At 48.0% G+C, this 26,518-nt stretch overlaps 1 protein-coding gene across 2 annotated transcripts; it reads left to right on the plus strand.

The window, feature by feature from the left end:
* Positions 1-4,475: 4,475 nt before the first annotated feature.
* Positions 4,476-24,519, plus strand: Manbal (mannosidase beta like). 2 transcript variants are annotated; one of them, XM_042694771.1, is made up of 3 exons: positions 4,476-4,515; positions 10,289-10,496; positions 23,706-24,519. In XM_042694771.1, exons 2-3 carry the CDS (start codon positions 10,347-10,349, stop codon positions 23,811-23,813), a joined length of 258 nt encoding a protein of 85 aa, XP_042550705.1. In that variant the 5' UTR covers positions 4,476-4,515; positions 10,289-10,346; the 3' UTR covers positions 23,814-24,519. The 2 variants fall into 2 exon arrangements, with proteins under 2 accessions (XP_042550705.1, XP_042550706.1); XM_042694772.1 differs by having other exon boundaries at positions 4,477-4,526.
* The last annotated feature ends 1,999 nt before the right edge of the window (positions 24,520-26,518 follow it).

Raw genomic sequence — 26,518 nt, forward strand, 5'->3', positions numbered from 1 at the left:
AATTAACTAGCAAAAAGCCAGAAGTAGAGGTGTGGCTCAAGTGGTAGAGTGCTAGTCTTGAGCAAAAAAGCTAAGAGACAGCGCCCAGGCCCTGAGTTTAAGCCTTAGTGCTGGCGCGCGCGCGCACACACACACACACACACACACACACACACACACACACACACACACACACACGTTGGAAATGCAGCTGTGGCTCAAGTGGTAGAGCACTAGCCTCAAGCACAAAAGCTCAAGGATAGCACCCAGGCTCAGAGTTCAAGCCCCTTGACCGGCAGATAATAATAATAATAATAATAATAATAGTAACAACAATCATAAAACAGAAATGGAAATGCAGCACTCCAAACTTACTCTCTGTAGTTGGCTTATCTCCCTCAAGCTGTCTCAGGGATTTTTAGGCATTTAGAGTTGCCTCAGTCTTCTAACTGCTAGGATTTCAGGCATGTACTGCCATGCCTACCACACTTCAAGTTTTTGTTTTTATTTTTTGCCAATCATGGACCCTGAACTCTGGGCCTGGGCACTGTCCCTCAGCTCTTCAGCTCATGGCTAGCCCTCCACCACTTGAGCCACGGTACTGCTTCCCACTTTTTCTGCTTATGTGGTGCTGAGGAATCGAACCCAGAGCCTCATGCATACAAGGCAAGCACTCTACCACTGAGCCACCTTCCTAGCCCCTGTTTTTACTTTTTAAGATTATTTAGTTTATTTTTGTCTGTTGTGGGGCTTGAACTCAGGGCCTGATTGCTATCCCTGAGCCTCTTTGTGCTCAAGGTTAACACTCTAACAATTGAGCTACATAGCCCCTACCCGACTTCAAGTTTTTAAACCGCTGCATATTCTATGGTATAGATGTACTATCATCTACTTAATAGTCCTTTATTAATGGATATTTGCAGTGCTTATAGGCTTTTTACGATTTTTGTTCCCATCTCACAGCTGGAAGAACTTCTGAGAAGGAGATGACTTGTGGACATTCCTAAACATTGGCATCTGTGGGCATTGCTTAGCTACACATTATTTTAAAAAGGAAAGTTACTAAACCCCAGTATACAGTAAAACACCATCCAGAGACCTGATTTTGTCTCCTGTCCTAATGGTGTCTTACCTACCTCAGTTAATTTCTGCTCACTTTGCCTAATGCCTGATATAGGATTAAATAAGCCTTTGTGGAAGAATTTTCAATCTGTCTTCCAACCCACCAGCAGCCCTAGACCTAGGAAGCACTGGGGATTCAGTAGGTGCACAGTAAATATACTTGTTGAATGAATGGATGAAAGGAGGAGGAAGATACTAGTACTGTGTGCAGTGAAGACAACAGGTTTGAGTCTCAGCTGTGACAAATCCTAGAGTAATAATGTAACTTCTTCTTTTTTTTTTTGGTCAGTCATAGGGCTTGAACTCTGGGCTGGGGCGCTGTCCCTGAGCTCTTCAGCTCAAGACCTAGTGCTGTGTAACTTTTTTTGTTGTTGGTGGTGGTTGTAGGGCTTGAACACTGAGCCTGGGTGCTGTCCCTGAGCTCTTCAACTCAAGGCTAGTGCTCTACTACTTGAACCACAGCGCCACTTCCGGTTTTCTGGTGGTTAATTGGAGATAAAGAGTCTCACAGACTTTTCTGCCCGGGCTGGCTTTGAACTGTGATCCTCAGATGTCAGCCTCCTGAGTAGCTAGGGTTACAGGCGTGAGCCACTGGTGCCCGGCATCACGTAACTTCTTCTTCTTCTTCTTTTTCAATAAGTTTTTTATTGTGAAAATAGTGTACAGAGGGGTTACAGTTATATCAGCAAGGTAATGGGTACATTTTTTAATCAAGCTTTGTTGCCTCCTCCTTTGTTTTTTCACATAACTTCTTTAGGCCTCAGTTTCCTTGACTGTGGAGTATAAACACAGATCCTGTAAGACTGCTTTGAGCTCAAGCCAGTGAATGCAGGCCCTGTGTGTAACTGGAGGCTGGCTTAGACCATTCTCAAGACCTGAGAAAGCACCCAGGCTGAGGTCACTGGAGCTGGCTGCTGAGAGGAGTATGACTCCAGTTTCTGTGGCCAGGACCAGATCTCTTTACTGACGTCATCCAACTTCAAAATGGAGATGCTGACACCCAGTTTGCATCTCCCTTGGGGAGACAGTCTGGTTTAAAGTCCCTCAAGAGGAAAACACTACATGGTTAAAAGGTGCCACTGTTACTGAGCTGGGAAAGTGCCTTCCCAGGACAAGTGAGCTAATCCCTGCCAAATGAGATTTTTGCTTGGGCTGTGTATAATTGAATATTAGTGTGGATTTAACCCAGGGAGTGAACTATGCTGTCAGAGCCAAGTTTAATGGGGCATTTAATAAATGCAGAGGTAATTAATACCTCCATACCCAGTGCTAGCGCATGGAAGCATTTCAGAGTGATGAGACTCTGGATTTACTGCAGAGTGGACAGGGAGGGGTGAGCCCTGGCCTAGGCCTTTGCTACTGCTGTACCCTCCTCCTATAAGTTGGATTTTAACTTCTTTTGAGAAGCCTTCCATGATTTCCAAATGCAGAGTCTGATGCTGCTCCCTGGGTCTTCATGTCATTGGGCATACACACATAGACACACCAGAGGGAATTTTTCTCTCATTGTGCTCATAGAAGTGCTTTTCAATCCAACAAGTTTATAATAAAGTTTAACCATCACACTTCTATTTTTTGCTTTCATTTTTTTGGTATGCATATGGTAGTAGGGATTGAACCCAGACCCTCAAATATGCTAAGCAAGTACTCTTAACCATTTGAGCCACACTGTTAGCCATCATACTATCATCCTTCATTCCATCTTAAATGTTACCTCCTCAGAGAGGCCTTCTCTCATCACCCCTCTCTTCATTGTAAGTCCCATGTTATTTATTCATTTTCTCATAGTTCCTCTTCTTTCTTCTCAATACACCTTATGGTTTATGTTTATCTGTACGGTGGGCTGGTGAGGACGGCAGACATGAATCCCTAAGCAGAAAGCAGAAAGTAAGGATCCATCTATCCACTATTGTCACAGTCTCATAGTGTATAATCCACAGTAGAAACTCCGTAAGTACTGGTTAAATAAATATGTATTTTTGTATTTCCAGTACTATTTCAGGTACTGCAAGATTAATGAATGCTGAATGAATATTTTCTGCTTGTGTCTTCCAAGAGAGAGAGCAAACTCCTTGAAGGTGAGTCAAGTCTCTCCCCACTCCCAATGCTCAGGATGGAATCCAGGACTCATGCAGGTTAGACAAAAGCTGTACAGCAAAGATACGCCGCCAGCCCAACTCTTGGTCTTGTTCTTTTCTGAATCGATTCCCTAGCAGCCAACTTTTCCTCCATGGCTTAGTTATCTATGCAGCAGGATAAATGACTCTGAAACTTAAGACCTTAAGACTGTAGCATTTATGATTCATAATTTCTGCACAGTTGTTATGACTCCTGTGGGTCAAGAATTTGTGAGAGTGGGCAGGTAATTCTATTTGAGATTTTGGTCAGCTGACCAGAGACTAGAAGATCCATGCTGGGGGTGGCTCATGCCTTTGACTGGCAAGCTGGAGTTGGTTGTGGGATAATTTCCATGGGAGCCTCTCCATCGGGCTGCCATCCTGTCACAATTTGGGATGTCCTAGGAGAGACCAGAGGAGAAGCAAAGAGGAAGCTGCAATGCCTTTGCCCATAGGCTATACTGGTCAGCTCTCCTCCATGTGGGAGGAACTACAGAGGGCAAGGACATCAGAAGTGCAGAACCAACCCAGCAGCAAAGGCTGGTTACCACACTCTAGCTACCCGCGATCTCCTATTCCCCAACCACTGGTCTGCCCACTCTCAGAGTCTTCTTTGCCTTCCAAACATTTATCAGGGTATGTGTTCCTTCTTTTATTGTGTCCTTCCAACAGAATTTCAGTTCCATGGTGCAGAGATGCTTGCTGGACTGTTTCTGAGCGAATTGCAGTGACTGCATCCGTGCAAACATGAATTTTTACATTTCCTTTGTCTCCCCTTGCACTGTTGAGTTCTAGCTCAGGGCCAGGCCTAGAACTAAGGCTTCTCGGCTGGGAAGGTGGCTCAGTGGTAGAGCGTTTGCCTTGCATGCATGAGGCCCTGGGTTCAATTCCTCAGCACCACATAAGCAAAAAGGAAAAAGCCGGAAGTGGTGTTGTGGCTCAAGTGGTAGAGGGCTAGCCTTGAGCTGAAGAGCTGAGGGACAGCGCCCAGGCCCAGAGTTCAGGCCCCACGACCGACAACAACAACAACAAAAAGAACTAAGGCTTCTAGGAACGTTCGCTGAAATAACCTGAGTGACAGGGCTTGAAGAAGGGAGGGGCGGAATCCCCGTTCCTCAAGCCTCTCGGTACACAGCGAAACCACAGAATGGGAGACAGACGTCCATCCACGCCTAGGGGCAAGCCATTCATCAAAGCCCTAGCAGCGGGGGCGGAGCCGGGCCCAGCGGTTGCTAGGCAACGTCACTTCCGGGCACCGGGGGACTACTTCCGGGGGAGCGGCGCGGCGGCCCTGGAGGTGAGGCTCAGGTGCGGTTAGCAGGCCCGGGCTGCCCCTGGGGGCCGGGCCGGACGTCGGGGTCCTGGCTGTGTTGGGGACCCGGTGGGCGAGTAACCTCCTGGGGCCCGGGAGATGTTCGTTGTTGCCGCGGAGAGGTTGAGTTTGCGGCCGGCCGAGGCCGGGCCCGGTGCCCCGGTGCTTTGATGCTCGGCCTGGGCCGGAACTTGGGGCCCGCCTCGGTTTCCCCACGTGGAGCCCCCCAGCTCCAGTCAGCCCGTCCGGAGTTCGGATCCCGAGAGGGGCCTGCGTGGCTGTCGAACCCTTGCGCTCGGTTCCCTTTGCTGTTACTCCGCGGAGGAACGAGACGCTGCGTGGAAAGTGCTTGGGTGCTGTGCGTGTGTATTAGTAGTTTAACCAGGGACTGAACCCAGCACTTCATCGGTGCTGGTACTAAGCGCCTACTGCCCCTGAGCTTTTTTTTGGTGGGTCGTGGGGCTTGAACTCTGGGCCTGGGCGCTGTCCCTGCGCTCTACCACTTGAGCCACAGCACCACTTCCGGTTTTCTAGTGGTTAATTAGACATAAGAGTCTCACAGACTTTCCTGCCCAGTCTGGCTTTGAACCGTGATCCTCAGATCTCAGCCTCTTGAGTAGCTAGGGTTACAGGCGTGAGCCACCGGCGCCCGGCTTTGTCCCTGAGCTTTATCTCCAGACCCTTTTCTTTTCTCTGTGCCTCTGCAGCAGTGACTTTCCCAGGCCTTTCCCTGACATCTCGGTGTGCACCTGTATGTTTGAGTTGAGGTTCCATGTAAACTCCATGACAGACTGCACATGAAGCATACTCAGTAAATATTTGTCCAGTGAAACACAGTCTTACACTGGAGTTCTTGGCATTAGGCCTCGAGCCCCACAGGGGCTCCATGAAATTATTTGCTGTGTTAGGAATGAGCAAGCACTTTTTATTATTCTGGTAGGGGTGTTGAGTGTTCACTGTTTGAAAGCCTCTGTCGGGGTTGGAGGCCGGACTCAGTTGGTAGACCACTAGCCAATGAGCGAAAGCCTTGTTCAGATACCTAGTTCATGTCCTAGTCTTGGTATTAAAAAAGAAAAGAAAGCTTTTTGCCCACCCTGGGGTCTGCCAGTCACGGGGCTGGAAGCATTGCCCATGGTATGGGAGAACCTGTTCCCCTGCATAGACTTCTTCACTTCCAAAGAGATATGGTCATGCCTGGGGTCAACTCAAGATGGACGCAGGATCTCTGCTGTCCATAGATTACAGTGGATCAAGTTTTTTAAAAAATAGACCAATGTAATATTTCTCAAACAACAAAAAATACGTTTAAAATTTTGATCCAGCCAGGCACTGGTGGGGCCTGCCTGTAATCCTAGTTATTCAAGAGGCTGAGATCTGAGGATCACAATTTGAAGCCAGCCAGGGCAAGAAAGCCTGTGAGAGAGTTATCTCCAATAAACTCAGAAAATGCCAGAAGTGGTGCTGTGGCTCAAGTGGTAGAGCACTAACCTTGAGCACAAAGAGGCTCAGGGACAGCACCCAGGCCCTAACTTGAGTTCAAGCCCTGGGACTGTCAAAAAAAAAAAAAAAAGATCCATTGCAGACACATTTGGATATAGGTGGCTGTAACTAAAAGATTCAGGACGTAATACCTGTTCTTTCTGATGTGATACACTCTAATATGTTCTATTGTCATTTATTAAATGAAATGTAGTCTAATAAAAAGAAAGTGCTGATTACAGCCCCTTTAATGGTTTCCATAGTTCACAAATGTGAGCCTGTGGTTGGAAACCCCCAGTGAAAACTTGACTCTTGACTATTATCACTTTACTAGGGAATTCTTAGGGAGGTTGAGTATCTCTCCCAGCCTCCATTTCTATGCTTGGCATTCATACTCATTTTCCAGAGTGATTATCTGAGGTGAAAGATGGCTCAAGTTCTGGCATATGACTTGTCCTCCGCTAAGAGATTGAGGCCTGTGGCCGGGAGTGGGGTCTTGGGTTGAGACTTCTTGAAGGGATGTATCACACCTGTGCCATCAGAAAAGGAAAACCTAAAAGTAACCTACAGCCAGACCAGGAAGTAAAGCACAGAGGTGCTGAGGAAACGAGGAAAGTAGATGAGAGTCTTGAAGTGGACACAGTGTGTGGAGAGTACTTTGTTAAGAACCTTTGCACAGCCATCTTGTTAACCTGTGCTTCCCAATAGGGCTCTTTCAGCCACGTAGTTAACTTCCTTAAAGTTTCCTCTGTGACTGCAACTAAGTACTCAAGCCACATATGGCTGGTGGCAACTGTTTAGAGAACACAAGTTGAGAACATAGGATCATTATAGAAAGATCTAGTAGTCTGTACTTGATTCTGCCTTAACAGAAGTCTAGAGAAGAAAGGTGAAGGGGCAGATTTTCCTTCTGAATTATATTGTTTCTGTAATACTGCAGGGAATTAAAGTTCAGGACGCCTTCATCTTAGCTGCATCTATACACATTTTCCTAAGTCCTCTTGATTTTCAGCTAATGAGTTCAGTGTATATGTGGTCATTATTGCAGTGTTTATATGTTGTTTACTTTTTCCAATTAGCATATTGCAAAGTCTTTGCACCAAGATTGATGACCTGGTGTGCCTACCATTTTCAGTGCTACTTTAGTGAAAGGGTCATGTGAATTGACTTTTTGGGCTGACATCATTGTGGGACACTAGTTGCTTCCTGTTTTCCAGTATTAAATTGTTTTTTTCTTTACTCTAAATAACGGCAAGGGGCTGGGAAGGTGGCTCAGTGGTAGAGCACTTGCCTTGCATACCTGAGACCCTGGGTTCGATTCCTCTGCACCACATAAGAAAAAAGAAAAAAGCCGGAAGTGGCGCTGTGGCTCAAGTGGTAGAGCGCTAGCCTTGAGCTGAAGAGCTGAGTGACAGTGCCCAGGCCCACAGTTCAGGCCCCATGACTGGACCCCCCAAAAAAGTAAAAAATAAATAGATAATGGCAAGTTTCTCACTAAAGGATATTATGGTAATTGTTATATTTTGCCTAATTGCCATTTTGAAAAAAGCCTAAATGTGTTAAAGCTTTGATGGAACAGTCAGTGGCTGTTGAGAGCATGGAGTCTGGAAGAGCTCACGAGCTCAGCCCAGCATGTCGCTACTTGATGATAGGGGGTCAGGCTCTGTGCCTGCCACTTTCTGATGCCCAGGGCTCTCCTGTCACCTCAGGTATTCATAGTAAAGTTGCTTTTGGTAACAGTAAGTGGGCGTATAGATAAGCTCATTGGCTTATTATAGCCTTGGGCATGAAACTTGGGGCTTAGGGCATCTAACCCTGGGGTGCCACTGAAGCAAGGGTGCTCTCTTAGGCTGTGGCCTGCTTGTGCTCTCTATAAGTGGAAGCTGTTCTGGCAGGCGTCTTGGAATTCATTTCTGAGCCAGTTTAGGACACACTCCAAACAGCCTGCCTGAGTCTGTGCCTTACACCTTGTGTTTGACCAAACATGGTATTAATGAGTATGAAGTTCCACCTGATTCACCACACTTGGAATTCTGTGATGCTGGGTTCCCTTCAGAATTTAGATCCTTCCTGGGAGGGTGAAAATCTGCCAGCTCTAAGGATTCTGGAAAAACGGCCTCAGGCTTTGGAGGCAAGTCTTAGCTTAAGCAGAGGAGTGGCTACTCTGCTGGCCCAGGCACATGACCCATAGCAGTGGGCAGGAGAAAGGGAAACGGTGCACATTTGTGTAAGCTCCACTGTTCATGTAGTAGGTCTTTTTTTGTTGGTATTGGTATCTGTCATTCTTTTTTTTTTTTTTTTTTTTGTCGGTCGTGGGGCTTGAACTCTGGGCCTGGGCGCTGTCCCTCAGCTCTTCAGCTCAAGGCGAGCGCTCTACCACTTGAGCTACAGCGCCACTTCCGGTTTTCTGGTGGTTTATTGGAGATAGGAGTCTCACGGTCTCTCCTGCCTGGGCTGGCTTTGAACCGCGATTCTCAGATCTCAGCCTCCTGAGTAGCTAGGATTACAGGCGTGAGCCACCAGCGCCCGGCTTATCTGTCATTCTTCATGTTGGAAAAACATTACTAAGCAGAGAAGCAGCAGAGCCAAGGTGGAGTTAGCTCTCCCAGTCTATTGTGGCCAGAGCCATCCTATAGAAATGTAATATTTGTAAACTTCAAAATTGTTCTAATAGCCACATTTAAAAAGTAAAAAGAACTAGTGAAGTTGCTTCATTTCATTGGGTTAAAATATGTAAGCCAGGCTAGGCGCTGGTGGCTCATGCCTGTAATCCTAGCTACTCAGAAGGCAGAGATAGAAGGATCACAGTTCAAAGCCAGCCTGGGCAGGAATGTCTGTGAGATTCTTTTTTTTTTTTTTTTTTGTCGGTCGTGAGGCTTGAACTCTGGGCCTGGGCGCTGTCCCTCAGCTCTTCAGCTCAAGGCGAGCGCTCTACCACTTGAGCTATAGCGCCACTTCCGGTTTTCTGGTGGTTTATTGGAGATAGGAGTCTCACCGTCTTTCCTGCCCGGGCTGGCTTTGAACCGTGATCCTCAGATCTCAGCCTCCTGAGTAGCTAGGATTACAGGCGGGAGCCACCAGCCCCCGGCGTCTGTGAGATTCTTATCTTCACTTAACCACCAGAAAACTGGAAGTGGCGCTATAGGTTTAGTGCTAGAGTGCTAGCCTTGAGCTGAAGAGTTCAGGGACAGCAGTCAGGACCAGAGTTCAAGCCCCATGGGAGGGAAAAAAAAAAAAGTAAGCCAGGTACTGGCAGCTAATGTCTATAATCCTATACTTAGGAGGCTGAGATCCAGAGGATCATAGTTTGAAGACAGCTAGGACAGAAAAGTCTATAAGACTTCTTCTCCTGGCTGGCTGTTCTCTGGTGGCTCATGCCTGTAATCTTAGATACTCAGGAGGTCTGAGGCTAGTGGCTCAAAGCCAGGCTAGGCAGGAAAGTTCATTAGACTCTTACCTCCAGTTAACCACCAGGAAACTGGAAGTGGAGCTGTGACTCAGAAGTGGTAGAGTGCTAGCCTTGAGCACAGAATCTAAAGGACAGTGCCAGGCCCTGAGTTCAAGCCCCAAGCCCAATAATTAAAAAAAAAAGAAGACTCAATCTCCAAAATAGGCAGAAGGGCTATAGGTGTGGTAGCAGAAGGTGTGAGCATGCAGAAGGCCCTGAGTTCGGGAGTGGAATAGGAGAATATATATACATCATAAAATTGATCATTTTTCTATTTTTAAGTATAAAATTTAGTGACATTAGCAATATTCTGTAACGATTACCATTCTCTTTTCAGAACTTTTTCATCCTTCCCCACAAAAACTTCATACCCATTAATACCTCAAATACTGGGCACTAGTGGCTCATGCCTGTAATCTTAGCTACTCAGGAGGCCAAGATCATGGTTCAAAGCCAGAGGCAGGAAAGTCCATGAGACTGTTGTCTCCAGTAAACTACTCAGAAAATGTCAGAAGTGGCTCTATGGCTTACGTGGTAGACTGCTAATCTTGAGAAAAAAAAAAGCTGAGGGACAGCACCAAGGCCTAGTGGTCAGGTCCCAGAACCAGCACCAAAAAAGAAGAAGAAGAGGGAGAGGAGGGGGAGGAAGAACAGGAACTCACCATTCTTTTTTTCTGGCCCCTGGCCACCTGTGGTGTACTTTCTGTCTCTGAACTAGTCCATTCTAGAAAGGACACAGAAGTACTGCTCTCTCGCCTTATGTATTTCTGCACCTGTGCGTGTGTGCATATGCAAGCAGGACTGTCTCATATGCTACTTCTTTGCATGTAGAAACTGGCTGTGGAGAGGTGAATGAGGAGATCTCAGGAGCTGGTGGATTGGTTGGGCCATGGCCTCTGACCTGGACTTCTCACCTCCTGAGGTGCCTGAGCCCACTTTCCTGGAGAACTTGCTTCGCTATGGACTCTTCCTCGGGGCCATCTTCCAGCTCATTTGTGTGTTGGCCATCATCGTGCCTGTCCCCAAGTCCTACGAGGTGGTGAGTCCTTCCTGTGCCCTTAGCTCCTCTCAGTGCTGGGCTGGCTTGGGTACTAACATAGGTGTCACCACAACCAGGATCAGCAGGGGCCTTACTTGGCCTTACTTATGTAATGTGTTCTTGATTTCCCACATGGTTGGTTGAACTAATGCTAGGTTTGTTCACTCAGCCATTGAGATTTATTTATATGTTTCTTTGCTTACTTATTTATTTTGAGATAGTCTTGCTGTGTCTCTCACACTGGCCTGGAGCTCTGGCTCCTCCTGCCTCAGCCTCCCAGGTGCTAGTGTTCTGTCAAGATTTTATAGGGCCTGATCCATGTCAGGTTGCTGGAAGATGTGTCCTCTGTCTTCAAGAAGCCCTTTCCCTTGCAGGGAAGTCACATATAAAATCAATGTTCACCAGATCAGCAACTGCCTAGCAAGTGTGACACCCTGAGTTCAAGCCAAACCAAACCAAACCAAAACAGAATACTCACGTTTACTCCCGTAAGAAGTACAAGGTAGCACTGGTGGCTCATGCCTGTAATCCTAGCTACTCAGGAGGCTGAGATCTGAGAATCATGGTTCAAAGCCAGCTTTGTCAGGAAAGTCCATGAGACTTATCTCCAGTTAATCGCCAGGAAATCAGAAGTAGAGCTGTGGCTCAAAGTGGAAGAGTGCTAGCCTTGAGCAAAAGAGCTCAGGGACAGCCCTCAGGTCTTGAGTTCAAGCCCCACAACTGACACACACACACACAAAAATAGAAGTACAAGGTACAAAGCTGGGTGCCAGTGTCTCATGCCTCTAATCCTAGCTACTTAGGAGGCTGAGATCTGAGGATCGAGGTTTGAAGCCATCTTGAGCAGGAAAGTTGATGAAGTTGATATGATTTTTATTTCCAGTTAATCACATAATGCAAGCCAGAAATGGGAGTTGTGGTTCAAGTGGTAGAGCACTAGCTTTCAGTATAAAAGCTCAAGGACAGCACCTAGTCCCTGAGTTCAAGCCCTAGGAGTGGCACACACAAAAAAATACAAGGTATGGTTATATAAATGAGGGACCTGCTCATGCCTTGGGGCAGTGACTGGGCTACCCCTGCAGCTGAGGAGACAGTGTCAGAGACAGTGTCAGAGCTAATAGGGCAAGAATGAACAGGCTCCCCAAGGCCAACCTTATTTTCTGTTATTGTTGTTGAATGTAGGGCTTGAACTCATGGCCTGGGTACTTTTTCTGAACTCTTTCTCAAGGCTAGTGCTCTACCACTTTGAGCTACAACTCCACTTCCGGTTTTTGAGTAGTTAATTGAAGGTTTCATGCCCAGGCTGGCTTTGAACCAAGATTCTCAGGTCTTAGCCACTTGAGTAGCTAGGATTAACAGGTGTGAGCCACTAGTGCCTGGCCCAAGGTGAATCTTTTGTACCCTCCTTCTACTCCCTCTTCTCTCCCTCCCTCCTCTTTTCTCTTGACATTGGTTTATAAGAGAAAGCAATAAATATCCACACCCGGATTAGGTTGATTGCTTCTCAGTGGGGTCAGTTTGAGTGTTTCTGTTCCCAAGTGACTTACCCACAGGAAGTCCTATCTAGAGGCCTGAGTCCATTTACGTCAGGTCATATGGTGTGAACACTCACAGCTGGTGCTGTGTCTTTGCTGTTGCTGTCTGCATGCACTGAGTACTTGACCACCACAGCTTTAGAGATTGTCATAGCTTCAGGTGGTAGCAGACCCTTCATTATAAAAATCTCTCACCTAAGTGGATTTAGCATCATTGAGGCAATATGTTCTGACTTGGCCAGAATTATTCAGTAAAGACCTTTTTCCTTGTCTCCTGCATGTTATTCAGTTCTTTTTGAAATGTAGGGTAAATGCTTGTTTTTTTTTTCCCTTGATCAATTTTCAGAGCAGGGAGGTTGAGCCCTGGCAATCTCTAGTATTGCCCAGTGAAGCTTTGGTTTGCCACTCTTCTGGTCTTTGATAGCTTGCTTGTGTGATTCCTGGGCTCATGTACATTTCCTGCCTGGAATCAGTCATTTCTCTAAAAAGCTCAGCTTCTTTTAGTATTCATTAAATACTATTCTAGAAAATAACGGGGACCACAGTTGGAACTCTAGAAGTGATCAAAGGAATGGAGCTGTGATCTTGCAGCAGTGACCAGAGATAGCAATTAATTTTTAAAGATGAAGAATTGGAATTCATACTGATATTTCTAGTGCATGGTTAAGTTATGGTAGTTTTATTATATGATTTTATATTACTATCTTATCTCTTTGTTGTATGTAGGCAATCTCATTTGCTAACATTAAGAAAATGATTTCTGGGGCTTGGAAGGTGGCTCAGTGGTAGAGTGCTTGCCTTGTATGCATGAGGCCCTGGGTTCGATAAGCAGAAAAAAGCCAGAAGTGATGCTGTGGCTCAAGTGGTAGAGCACTAGCCCTGAGCTGAAGAGCTGAGGGAAGTGCCTAGGCCCAGAGTTCAGGCCCCACCACCGGCAAAAAAAAAAAAGAAAAGAAAAGAGAATGATTTCTTTACTATATATTGCTGTATCAGAGGTCCGTCCCCAAGAGCACTCTTAGATTCAGTGATTTATTAGGATTTATAGCTATGATGAAATTGGAGATATCTCACCACAGTGCAAGGATAGTAAGCAAAATATCAGTAGAGGGAAAAGGCATGTGGGACAAAGATGTAGGAAGGCCTTACAGCCCTCAGAGTGCTGCCCCCTGAAGAGTCAGGCTGGGTGTATTTTATTTCTTGGTAAGTAGTCATGGCAAGTGGCACAATGTTGTATAGTTAAGAAGCTTTTAGAGACTCAGTGCCCAGGGTTTTCACTGGGGACTGGTCCCATAAGCACTGCCTGCCTACCACATACCCAAATTCCAGACTTCCACAAAACAAGCAGGTGTTTGGCATAAACCATATTGTTTGCTCAGATGGTTGAGACACAGTGAGCCCCTCTTATCAGTTCAGGAAACTGTGGGAACCGTGTGAAATCCAAATTCCCAGATGCTAGCCAAGGGTCAACCATACAAGAGCAGGCCTTGGTAAGGGTATCAATGTGTCTTTGTGCTGACTTGCTTTTGCACAACTATACTGGTTATAGTTTTAAAGTAACTATGTCATGTTTTAGTCCTGACTCACTGAAACTTGAGATTCTTCATGATTCTTTTTGACAATAGTGCAGTACAAGGTACTGTGCTAGGTGATCTTTTTCTCCCACTTCAACCTGTTTTTAATTTCTAGGCATTTCTTTGCATTTTTATTTAATTGTTTTTTTAAAATCGTGTAAGGTATTTATAAGCAATATTTCCAGAAGTCAAAGTATATAATAAGGTCTATTCATAGAACTTTTCTTTAATCTCATTGTCCTCCCCCCTCATCTGCTCCTCCCCCACAAAGGGAACCATTTTTATTATGTGGTTTATCTTTTTTTGTTGTTGTTGTTGGTTGTGGGACTTGAACTCTGGGCCTGTCCCTGAGCTCTTCAACTCAAGGCAAGTGCTCCACCACTTGAGCCACAGCACACTTCCAGTTTTCTGGTGGTTAATTGGAGATAAGAATCTCATGGACTTTCCTGCTCAGACTGGCTTTGAACTGTGATCCTTATATCTCAGCCTCCTGAGTAGCTATGATTATAGGTGTGAGCCACTGGTGCCTGGCTATCTTTTGATTTTTTTCTTTTTTTTTTTGGGGGGGGGGGTCCAGTTGTGGGGCCTGAACTCTGGGCCTGGGTGCTGTCCCTCAGCTCTTCAGCTCAACACTAGCGTTCTACCACTTGAGTCAGAGAGCCACTTCCGGCTTTTTTCTTTTTGCTTATGTGGTGCTGAGGAATCGAACCCAGGGCCTCATGCATGCAAGGCAAGCGCTCTATCACTGAGCCACCTTCCCAGCCCCTATCTTTTGATTTCTTTGATTTTTTTTTAAATTTCAGTGCTGGGATTCTAACCCACGGCCTCATGCATGCTAGGCAAGTGCTCTACCACTGAACTATACTCCTGGCCTGCTTTTTTTTAAACAAGCAAATGCATGTGTGTGTGTTCTGTGTGTATTCATATTCATTCATATTCTACCCTTTGATATATAAAAGATAGCATGCCCCTAAACATAGCTTCGCACCTTTCTCTTTTTTCTTAGCTATATATGCTATCCAGTGTACTCTGGAGACCCGTATATCTTGGGGATCACTGTGTCACAGAGATCCCACTTGTTTGGCAGAGTGAGGGAGCAGGAGTGGGGTAGGGTGGGGAAGCTGCCAGCTCTGTCACATTGGCAGGGGGATTTGCAGGTCTGCAGCAGGCAGTGTTGAGCAGCATTTGGGAGAGAAGCCAAGGAGAGAACATGGAATGAGCAGAGAGCCTGGGATGGAGCCTTGAGGAGTCTAGCATTTAAGGGACAAGCAGAGGGCAAGGAAGTGAAGGTAGTGGGCATGGCCCTAGTCTAGTATTTTGAGAAAGAGTTCCATCACTGGAGTTCTTCCTCCATGGTGGTAACGTAGTCCCCGTGTTCTCCGGTTCTGTCGTCACCTACATGCCACACTGTTGGCTATTGAAATAAAAGCATTTTCATGGTCACTGGACATGGTGAAGCAGCTCTAGTTCTGAGTTCTGAGGAGGTGACGACTGTTTTTGTTTTATGTGCAGGGATACAGTCAGGTAACCACTATTCTTGTTTTATGAGCAGGGGTAGAGTCAGGAATCCTCTTACTTCCTGTTCTTAACCCTTTGAGGTAAGTGGCTGAGGCCTGGGTCAGTCCCACAAACTTTCAGGAAAGGGACCTTTACTGATTTTTTTTTGGGGGGGAGGGGCTCCTAGCTTGAACTCAGAGCCTAGAAGCCATCTCTGAGCTTCTTTATGCTCAAAGCTAGTGCTCTACCACTTGAGCCACAGCACCACTTTTGGCTTTCTGAGTAGTCTATTGGAAGTTTTCTGCCTGGGCTGGCTTTACACTGTGATCCTCAGATCTCAGCCTCCTGAGTAGCTGACTTTGAGGATTTTAGAGATCCAGTAGGTTAGGGTCTTTGGAGAGATGGAGCTGATAAAGAGCTTGAAAATCTACTCTTCTCTCTTCTACTGACTGCCATTGACAAGTTAATTTGGGTTGACAGTCTCATCATTTAAAATATAAATATAAAACATCTCATTTTTGTTTATTTTGTAGTTTCAGGATATAGGGTTCCTACAAGGGGGCTGTCTTCATAACTGAAGCTTATCTGCTTTAGCTTTTTAAAAAGACTTTTCAAGGCTGGGAAGGTGCTCAGTGGAAGAGTGCTTTCCTCACATGCATGAGGCCCTGGGTTTGATTCCTCAGCACCACATAAACAAAAAACTGTAAGTGGCACTGTGGCTCAAGTGGTAGAGCACTAGCCTTGAGCTGAAAAGCTAAGGGACAGCGCCCCGGCCCTGAGTTCAGGCCCCACGACCAACCAAAAAAAAAAACCATATTCTAAAAAGACTTCAGTAGGGGCTGGGAAGGTGGCTCAGCGATAGGGCGCTTGCCTTGCATGCCTGAGGCCCTGGGTTCGATTCCTCAGCACCACATAAGCAAAAAGAAAAAAGCTGGAAGTGGCGCTGTGGCTCAAGTGGTAGAGTTCTAGCCTTGAGCTGAAGAGCTGAGGGACAGCGCCCAGGCCCAGAGTTCAGGCCCCACGACCGGACCCCCCCAAAAAATAAAATAAATAAATAAATAAAAAGACTTCAGTAGGTCAACAGCAAAACATACAGTATCTTTAATCCAACTTTATTGTGCTAGGGCAGCAAATGGCCCTGGTTACACATGGGTTCTGCTGCCAGCTTTCCTCTGTGTATCCCCATAAGGCAGCCTTCTTTCCTGCCTAGCTCCTAACTGAACAGAAGGGAAAAGCAATATTCTGGTGTGAACGAGATGACAAGGTGGCTAGTGCGGAGGCTGCCCTGAAAACAGGTTGTACCTGATAGTTAGCTGGGATTTGTAATTGAGTATGGAGGACAAAGGAAGGGGCATTAGCTTCGGGACAGGAAGGAAGAGAGTCCCGGGGGTGGGAGCAGTAGGAAGGTATTGGGAGGTAGGAGACAGTAAAGTGGGCAGTAGGGAGGTTATAGGGACTCTCTGAGAAGTCTCTGCCTTCTTTCTTATGGTAAAACTGTCCCTCTGGCTTGGTCTATACAAACGGGTTTTATTAGTGGCTCTTGGGGTCAGAAGATAATATTTTTGGCTTCAGATGATGGGAAAGCCTTTGAAAAGTGAAAGAATGTCTTTCCTGTTGATCCAGTAAGCTGTTTTTTTATAACCACTTTAGGACTTCAGTACTTCAATACTTAGCAGATTATTTGAAAGCTCTTTTGGGGGTAATTAGGGGAGGGGAAAAAGAAGGAACACATACAAATGCTTTCTATGCCACCCCCCTCCTTTTCATAGTGTAAGCAAGAACCAATTCATAAAACCAAACTCCATGTCTCTGGAGTCCTCAGCCAAATGAAAAGGATTTCTCATTGACACCTCATTAAACCAAGACCTGAGGAAGCAAACATTTGTTTGAGCCTGACTGAGGCATGGGTTGCACTTAATCCAAGGATTTATTTGTGGGTCCTTGTACTGTTTCCGTTTGGTCCAAATACGTTTTGTCTGTGCCAAGTCTGATTGATTGTGTGGTAAGAAGGGCTCTGGGCTGCTTCAAGGCCTGGGGAAGAGAATTGATGGCTGCTGTTTACTGTGGGTGAAGGACTGTGGTGAGGCTGGTCAGGCTGCTGATCTTGGGCTGCTCCCTGGTTCTTCCCATCTGGTCGCACACCAGAACCGTCGGGGGAGTTTTCAAAGGGCGATACAAAAGCCACAGAGATTGCAGTTTTCTTTGAGGTCTTGGATCCATATTTTCTTAGAGTACCAAGTGATCTTGATAGGCAGTCACTGATGTAGTCCTGAGGTCATTGTGTTTTGGGGGAGGGCACTGTGGAGTGGTACTTGGCACAGGGAGGGGAGGCCCACTCCCTCCCCAAAGGAGCAGGGTCCAGACAGACAGTGGGAGACACTTCTGTATGCTGCCAGGAGATGGGCAGAGCAGTAGGCAGCAGTCGTCCAAGGAGAGTGTGTGGAAGCCACAGTCCCCAGAGAGACCTTGGAGGAAGGCTGGCTCACTTCCATAGCTCTGCCATGTTCTGGTTAAGGCTACCCTTCTTCAGTGTGGAGCTTCCAGAGCAGAGTTCCTGGAGAGGCTTCAGAGGTCTGCAAACCCACTGGAACAACAGATAGAAAAGTGCTATATATAAGTTCAGGCACATTTTCCAAGAGAAGTCTTAAGTTTTCTCCGGGTGGAGCAGACTAGTTTAAGAAGTAGGACTCTGGCCAGACCCTGGTAGCTCACACCTGCAATCCTAGCTACTCAGGAGGCTGAGATCTGAGGATCATGGTTCGAAGCCAGCCCGGGCAGGAAAGTCCGTGAGACTCTTATCTCCAGTAAACCACTAGAAAACCAGAAGTGGCACTGTGGCTCAAGCGGTAGCACCCTCGCCTTGAGCTGAAGAGCACAGGGACAGTGCCCAGGGCCCAGAGTTCAAGCCCCACAACCAACAACAACAAAGGACTCTGGTTCCAGGAAGGAGTTGAAAGAAGTAAAGATGGGAACCTGTCTTGTCCCTTTCCCATTACCGGCCTAAGCCTACCTGAGTTTATCTCCCAAAGTCTTTTTTGGATCATTTTCTACACAGGATGTTGATCCACTCAGACCCTAAGCAAGTGGGCGTTGACTTTTAGCTCAGCAACTCATGTAGCAGATAGTGCATTTGGCAATTACCGTAAACTAGTTGTTTAAATGTTGGCTGATCTAATGTCTTCATATGTTTCTGTCACGTCTCTGCAGCCAGCTGGCAGCTCCTAGAAGGCAGGCACCTTCCCCATATTCCTGCCTATGGTGCTTTCCACATCTTGTGTTAACAGGGGCTCTTCCTGGGAACTCTGTACCAGTGTTTCCCCCAAACTCAGATGGTCCTAACTTGTGGTCTGGGCCCCAAGGAGTCCTGGCTTTTCTGGGAGTGCCCAGGTGTTGCCTATGTTAAAGACAACTATGGCAGCCCGGACAGCACCTTGTTACCCAGGCTTTACAGGTGAGACAATCCATTTCTCTGCCTTCACTCACTTTCCATGTCTCATAGGTAGTCTCCACCCGGCCATATGCTCACACCATGACCCATCAGGAGAAAGAGGGAAGTGGCACCCTCTTGCCCAGGCTACATTTAGCTCCCCACTCCTGTGGCCACTTGGCTGAGAGCCCATTAGACTCCTATGGCATGGGGAAAGGACAGAGTCTCCGTGGAAAGGGGTGCTGGCAAAGACAGATGAAGCCCAGCATTGTGGTCTACTGGAGGAGAGCTCTCCAGAATGGGTAGCAAGAGTGGTGGCTTCTAAGGTGATGTTCAGAGACTTCTCTGCCAACCAGAAGGCCCTGAAAAAGTTGAGCCTTTCTGGGATGCAGTGGGATGGTAGTCTCCAATGTTGAATCCTGATGGGAAATTATGTATGAGGGTTTTACACTAGGCTTCTGATTGCCATTGAGGGCGACCATAGTTAACTTGGGTGAGCACAAGCCTCCTCTCAGTGCCACAGGGACAGGCTCACAGAATGGAGCCCGCTGTGCACTTCTGCCCTGGGTTTATTTTAGATTTTGGAGGAGTTAACAGTTGTTAATGACCCATTCCTGTAAGATTGCCATGTGGTGCAAGGTGAGGGCATAAACATGATTCCACCAGCCACTGGTCTGGAGATGTGTAACGAACAGCCTGTGGGAGAGACGGCTGGACACAACGTGGAGCCACAGACCAGCCAGTGGGAAGGGCTGCGTGCTGAATGATGTCTGGAATTATGTCTAATCACAGTGCCCCTCACTGCCCAGCACATCCTTCGCTCTGTCTTCCTTCATTGTAGTGCAACCCACGGGGATGGATGCATGGCCTCCCTGCTCCCTGGCCTCTTGTGAAGGCCAGCACCAGCTCCATCTCTGCAAAGTCTTTTCAGCCTCCATGTGGTAGACCAGAGCCTCTGTTAAGCCAGCCTGCTTGGAGTGCTGACCTGTTCTTAGAGGACTGGAGGAGATGACTGCACGGCACTTCTCCTTCCCTGGACTATTCTCAAGGAAAAATGGGGTCAGTCTGTTGAATGACTTTTTGTCCTGATTTGCAGGACTCAACCACATTGCACCTTCCCTGCTAGGAAGAGCTTAATGCATTGTGCACACATTTGATTATTCGGACCTGATGAATAGTAGCAATTTTCTGGCCTGGTGAGCGGGTGTAGCTCTGCTTTGTTATTGATGGATCTGCTTCCACAGAGGACACCTGCAGACCTGGGAGCCACAGGGCTGCAGAGGCTCTTTTTCCTTTGACTGTGATTGCTGAGGAAACTTCCAAGCTTCCAAGGAGGTGCAGGCTCCTAGGCATAAGGGAGGCTGTGGAGTGTGTGGTCTGCCTGGCTTAACCCAGTAGTGCACATCTCAAAGGAAATGAAGTCAACTGTTTATTCAGTCATTCCTGTCAGCTAAGATTTGGAGCCGCAGGTCCTGTGTCTCAAGACCAGAGGACCTAAATCACATGTGTGACAGCAGCCTCCGCTTCCCTGCAGCTTGGAGAGAGAGCAGCATGCTGCATTGGGCCAGGTACCTAGTGCTAGGGGGCCTTGGCTTCCTTACCTGGAAATGTGTGGCTTCCACTGTTGGGTCATCAGGACAGTAAAGAGATCTAGTGAACTGATGGGTGAAGCAGGGCCTGCCGAGTGTGTGCTCCTAGCGCCTGGCAAAGTACCTGCATAGACAGGAGGCACATGGATCCATGGCTGTGGCTGAGCCTGCTCAAGCAGCAGTGCCTGGGAGCTCCCAGCTGCCAGGAGTGAGTGATCAGGAGGCTACTTGAGGGGTGGGCTACAGTCAAACGGCCTCCCTTGGAATTGAGCTCAAAGCACATCTGGAGAGAACTGGCTCAGTCTGGAACCCCTTAACAAGTAGAAGGAACAAGACTTGGGAACAGACTGGATGTTGAGGTACAAGGGCATAGTGAGAACTGAGGATTGACTTGGAGAACAGGGTGCTGTTATCTGTGTTGGATAACTGGATGGTTAGCAATGCCAGAAACTGAGATGAGGAAGAGAGGGGGGAGGGAGGGAGGAGGGGGAAGGAGGGAAGGGAGAGGAGACAGTTAATGCATTCAGATGATGTGATGACTGTGATATGTAACCCCCTCTCCCCCGTCCCCCCACCAGAGAATGACTTAGGAGCACTAACCCACTTTCCTGATTCCTGTAGGAACGTGATTCACAAACAGCTCAGAGCTAGTCCTTTGGCAGACAGAATCGAAGGTTGTTCTTGTCATGCAAAAGTCACTTTGGGTTCCAGGGGCTAGATTTCACAATTAACTCAGATTTAAGGTCTCTGTGGTTCCACAGTCCCCAGGAAACCCTGAGTTCCCGAGCCATAGCTTATACACAGTAGAAGATTAGGTTTGAATCTGAGGCCTTAGGGGAGTTACATGACCTCCCTCCTTTGTTTCTAAACTGGGGCCATTATGCATTTGGAGGCTTTACTGTGTCCAGACCACATAAAACACAGGACCTGGCACAGTGCAAATAACCACTTATAGCTGCTATCATGGCTGTGGTGGGGCTGTTTGTGGTTGTGCATCATCACAGTCTAGGCTGTATATATTGGATTTTAAAACTGCTTGTGCCCTCTGTGTCAGAAAAAGGAAGACCTCATCTTAAGCATCAGACTTTATAAAGGTAGGTGAAGTGTCTGTGGTTCTGGCGAGTCTCACCTATCCTTTCATTCTCACTCACTTGGCAACAGTGGAAGCTGTCCCAAAGAGCTTTGGAGGCTGATGGGGTAAAGTAACAGTGGCCATAGAAGAGTCCTGTTAGGGGTGGAGGAGCGCAGGAGGAGGGCAGGGCAGTCAGTGGGAATGTGTTCTTGCATGGCGTCAAGTCACAGGGCATAGTTTGCTGTGGGGAGCCCAGGAGAGAGGGTGCTACTTTTTTTTTTTTCCTATTGGTCGTGGGGCTTGAACTCAGGTCCAGGTGCTGTCCCTGAGCTTTTTGCTCAAGGCTAGTGCTCTACCACTTGAGCCAAAACTCCACTTCTGAGGGTGCTACTCTTGATAGAGGTGCCCCCCCCCGGGGGGGGGGGGGCGCTGACCAGTATAGGATGGAGAAAAGCCCAGATGAGGCTGCAGCAGTGGCCTTTCTTGCCAGCCCAGTCCTCTGAAAGGTTTAGGGGGAGGGTTAGTGGTCACACCTGCACTGTGGGAAAGTCCCTTGACCAAGTCAGAGGGACGGGATGGAGGTGGCAGGCAGGATGGTCAGCAGGCAGACTTGGAGGAGGGGCTGGATGGAGAGAGTGCTAGAGTCTAGAGAACAGGGGGAGGTCATCAGGCTTTGTGACCTGTTAGATGGCGGTTAGTGGAGGGCAAGTCACTAGATCTGGTCCCTTTGCCTGTGGAGGAGGCTAAGCTGCTGGAGAAGAGCATGTGCAGACCGGGGCAGTTAGGTTGGAGGGACAGGGCAGAGGTCTGAAAGACCAGGAGGACTGAGGTACCAGTGCAGGTTAGAGGAATGAGGAAGCCCTGGGTGGCCCCTGGGTGTCATAGTCTCTGGATTCTGAACTAGGGTCCACTGCTGCCAGAGACCTCCCCACACCCCAACATTGAATTCAGAACGGAGATTCCTCCATCCTGGATGGAGACCTGGCCAAGTTTCTTGTCCAATGGGGACCTTGAACCTCACTTTAAAACTTTTTAGTATATTTAACATTTTAAGTTTTGACAGGATTAAAGCCCCAGCAATCCAGGGGAGAGAAGAGCTGCAGAGCTGAGGCTTGGCAGAGCAAGGCAGCTGCTTGTTATCTTGGGCTGAGGAAGCAATGGGGGCCTGGGGCTGGGCTGGCCTTCTGCTGGCTATACATGCGGGAATTGACTGGTGTGTGGGTTGGACCTTTGGCTGGGATCCCTCCACCCCCAGCCCCCAGCTGTGCTCTCTGCCATTGGTAGGGTGGCAGCTGGGCCTTGGGGACTGGAGGAGCAGGGAAAGTCCAAGAGCAGAGCAGGATGGTTGATGAATATTTTTGTCTTCTGGAATAAGCATGCTCTTTTAGTGGTCTCGGACTGCTTTTCATTTTTCCTGTTTTGCATCAAGGTCAGGGCACAAGAGGGCCTTTCCTGCCCTGTGCTGGGGACCGTGGGGTTGGCATGCCCTGGATGAAGGGGCAGCACTCATGCGCCATTGCTGCCCCTGGAGAACCCAAGGTCAGTGTCATCCGTATGTGAAGGGGAGGAGCTGCAGATCCAGACATAACGGGAAGCCTTCTGATTACATTTTTAAACAGAAACACTTCAGGTCAAGTCCAGTTAAACAGAAACACTTCAGGTCAAATCCAGTTTGCCTGTGGGCCAGACCAGGCGAGCAGGCTGTGGCTAGTGTTCTTTGGGCTTGCCTGGACTCTCTGATGTCCTTTCTGGCCACAGCACACGTCACATTATCACCCAAAGATAGGAGCAGACCAAGAATGTTCCAGATTCTTCTCTGACATGGGCCTGAGTGGCCTGGAGCAGGCTGTCTTTTCCTGGAGTCCATCTTCTTTATCAGCACAGTGAGGGCCAGACCTGGATCTGTGGTTTTGCATGGTTTGTGTTTGTTTTGTTTTTGGCCTTTTCAGCAGCAGCAGAACCTTGGTGATTTATTCCATATAAGATTTGGCTGAAATAATATATACAGTGGATAGAACAACGCTGCTTGGGGAGTCTGGCGTCTGGTTCAAACCTGCCTCTGCCCTCCCCCGGGATACCTCTGCCAGGCTCCTCAGAGAGCAGTGTGGTGATTGCCCATCTGCTGCCCTCTTCCTCACTGCCTTCTGTGGGTTGGATGGAAAGAAAGTGGCTGCTGAAAGGAGAGGCCGCACAGAAGTCTCCCCGCACCCCTCCAGGTGGCTGGCCAGCCAGTTTCTAGTGCTTTCTAGACATTTCTGGCTTCTCCCATGAGTCCCCCAATGTGTATAACACTTTCCATTTCACACACGAGTACACTCAGGCACAGAGAGGGGACCTGAGTGTCCCCAAGGTTGGTTGGCTGGGAAGTGAAGGAGTCCAGATGCCACCCACTCCACAAACCATAGTAGGGATGGTTCGGGCTTGGTGTTTCTGGGTGTGCTTCAGTTTGCAAAGTCCCTTCAGTTAGGTTGACTCCTAAACATGACTCTTGTTTTCTCTTTTAAAAACCACTGTACAGGAGGCAGAACCATCTGAGCCTAGAAGTGCAGAGGTGACGAGGAAGCCCAAGACTACTGTTCCATCTGTCAACAAGAGGCCGAAGAAGGAGCCAAAGAAGAAGCGGTAGAAGTGGAGAGCTGGGGGCCCGGCAGTGGGCTGAGGGCCCTGGGGCAGCCCTCCAGGGAGCCAGGCTCCTGTTTCTGTTCTCATCCCAGTTCGGGGATAGTCATGACAGTCCCCAGGCTCTGGCTGGGCAGGCCACCACTTCCTCTTCCCTCTGCTCCCATGGTGCTTTAGGGTCCAGGGGACTGAAAGGCTCTGTGAGCCATCACAAGTCCTGTCAGCTCACAGTCACATTTTGCTCCTTAATCCCAACATCTAGTTGTTAGTCACCCATTTAGTGGATTCACGCCCCAGGTAATGCTGACAAGTGCATCCTCTCCCAGTGCCTGTGCAGTGCACATCTCCTGCTCATTGTCACCTTCATCTCTGTGGTGCAAGGAGCCAGCTTTCACCTGTGTTTAGCTCAGGCTGCTGTGCCAGGGTTAGGGATCCCACACCCTGCAGCAGTCAGATTCCAAAGGTGACCCGGGGGAGAGCTCATGGGAGACCTGGGGTCCAGCACATGGCAGAGACTCTTGAACACAAATTTTGGAGCCTCTGAAATATCAGGCTGGGCACTTGCAAACCGACCTCTTCTCAATCCACCATAACACACTCAAGGTGTGCCTTTAACCTAGATCTGTACACTCCTCTCCTGGTTCTTTCATTCCCTGACCAGTGCAGATAGCTATCTGGAGGAAAAAAGGTAATAAACTATCAATCATCCTGAACCTGGCCATGTGTTGTCTGCTGCTGAGGAAAAGGGGAGCCCGGGAGTGAGCAAAAGGATGGTCCCCAGAAAGTGGGACAGGGGGGGTGGGTCATGATGGCCACAACAGGTTGGCTTTGGTCAGAGCACCCTTGCAGGCCAAGCCATTATGGAGCAAGTTTTCAGGAAGGGTCCTGCAAGTACTGCTGTGCCCTTAGTCATTGGAACACCGGGAAAATCTGTGGATCTGAGTTAATGTTTCCCCTGGATCTAGGTCCTACTCACTCCCTGCGTTCCTGTTTTTTGAGAAGATGTGGCCTTGAGTGGCTCTGAACACATGCCCTGAATCAGCTGCTGAGGAAAATCCCTGGCCTTTGGGAAAGCCAACTCTGCGGCTCAGCAGTCTGCCAGACACTTTCCCACATGACAGGACTGTGGAGACATTGTAAGGATGGGCATCTGTCATCTCCATTTTAGACCCAAATCCAGGCTGCCTGGATGTACCAGAACTGGGACTGGCTCAAGTCCCAGGCCCTTTCCGTGGTGTTAGCAGGTGTTTAGTAAATGTTAGTATGTGTGTCCTGCTGAGGTGCACAGGAACCTGACCGGGTCTCCAGGTTTTAGAAGAGAAGAAGCTTAGGAACTGGAACTCTGCAAAAACCAAGGGTTCTTAAGACTATAGATGCCAGACATTGAGACCACAGAAACCAGGAACCTCCTGGAAAATTGAAGTGCACCTGGCCTGGTATGGGGCGTTCTCTAGCAAGGGAGAGCAGCAGGTGCTGTGGGCTGGAGAGCAGCAGAACCTCCAGGCAGAGCAGGAGTGATGAGCTGAGACTGCAGGGAGGTCATGCCAGGAGAACTGGGCCACCTCTAGAGCAGCTCATCCCTACTTGGGGAGGAGAACCAGCTTCTAGCTCCCTGGAGCAATGCTACCTGGGAGGTTCAACTGTACTTTGACTTCCTTTAAAGGCAGAGTCAAAGATCAGTCCTTGTCTTCTGTTTTATAGAACCTCTGGCCCTAGGCCTTCTCTTTCATACCTGCTGTTTGGGCATCTCATCCAGTCTCTAGGCTTTAAATATCACCACATTAGTCAAGGTTTTCCAGAGAAACAGAGTAGGAGAGATTTAGTATACAGGATTGGCACAGGTGACTGGAAGCTGATCAGTCCATAATCAGCTGTCTGCAGGCTAGAAAGCTGGGGAAGCTGGGACTGAGGCCAATGGTACATTCCGGTCAGAGTCTCAAGGCCTGGGAAGCAGGAATTCAGCGCAGTGGAAGGGGAATGTCCCACTAATGCTGTCAGGCAGAGGGGGAGTGAATCCAGCTTCCTGCTTCTTTGTTCTATTCTGACCCTCTAGGAGTTGTGCGTGGCTCACACACATGGGAGACTTGCCTGCTTCACTCAGCAGTTCAAGTGCTAGTCTTTCCAGGAACCACCCTCCCAGACACAGCCAGAAATAATATTTCATTGCGTATCTGGGTACCTCAAGGCCCAGTCAAGTTGGTATATCATACTGCCCAGATGCAAATCCTTCCCAAACACATCTCAAGTCTTCTACATGTCAGATTCTTAGATTTCACTTCCTATTCAATATCTCTATTTGGATGCCCAATAGACATCTCCTTACCAGCAACCTACGCCTGCCTTCTGTTGTTCCCCATATAAAAGAGCATTTTTTTTTTTTTATCGGTCATGGAGCTTGAACAGCATTTTTTTTTTAATCGTGTAATGGTGGCTTACACCTGTAATCCTAGCTACTCAGGAGGCTGAGATCTGAGGACTGAGGTTCAAAGCCAGCCCAGGCAGAAAAGTCTGACTCTTTCCTCTAAAAACAAAAAGCTGGAAGTGAAGCTGTGTCTCAAGTGGTATAGAACGCTACCCTCGAACAAAAAGCTCAGGGACAGTGCCTTGGTCCTGAGTTCAAGACCCAGGACCAGCATGCATGCACATTCTTGCACACGTGCATGTGTTTGTGGGCGCATGTGCGCACAAGCACACCCACACACCCACACACAA

Source organism: Dipodomys spectabilis, unplaced genomic scaffold, assembly GCF_019054845.1.
Source record: "Dipodomys spectabilis isolate Male_0828 unplaced genomic scaffold, ASM1905484v1 ptg000175l, whole genome shotgun sequence".
Classification (NCBI taxonomy): Eukaryota; Metazoa; Chordata; class Mammalia; order Rodentia; family Heteromyidae; genus Dipodomys; species Dipodomys spectabilis.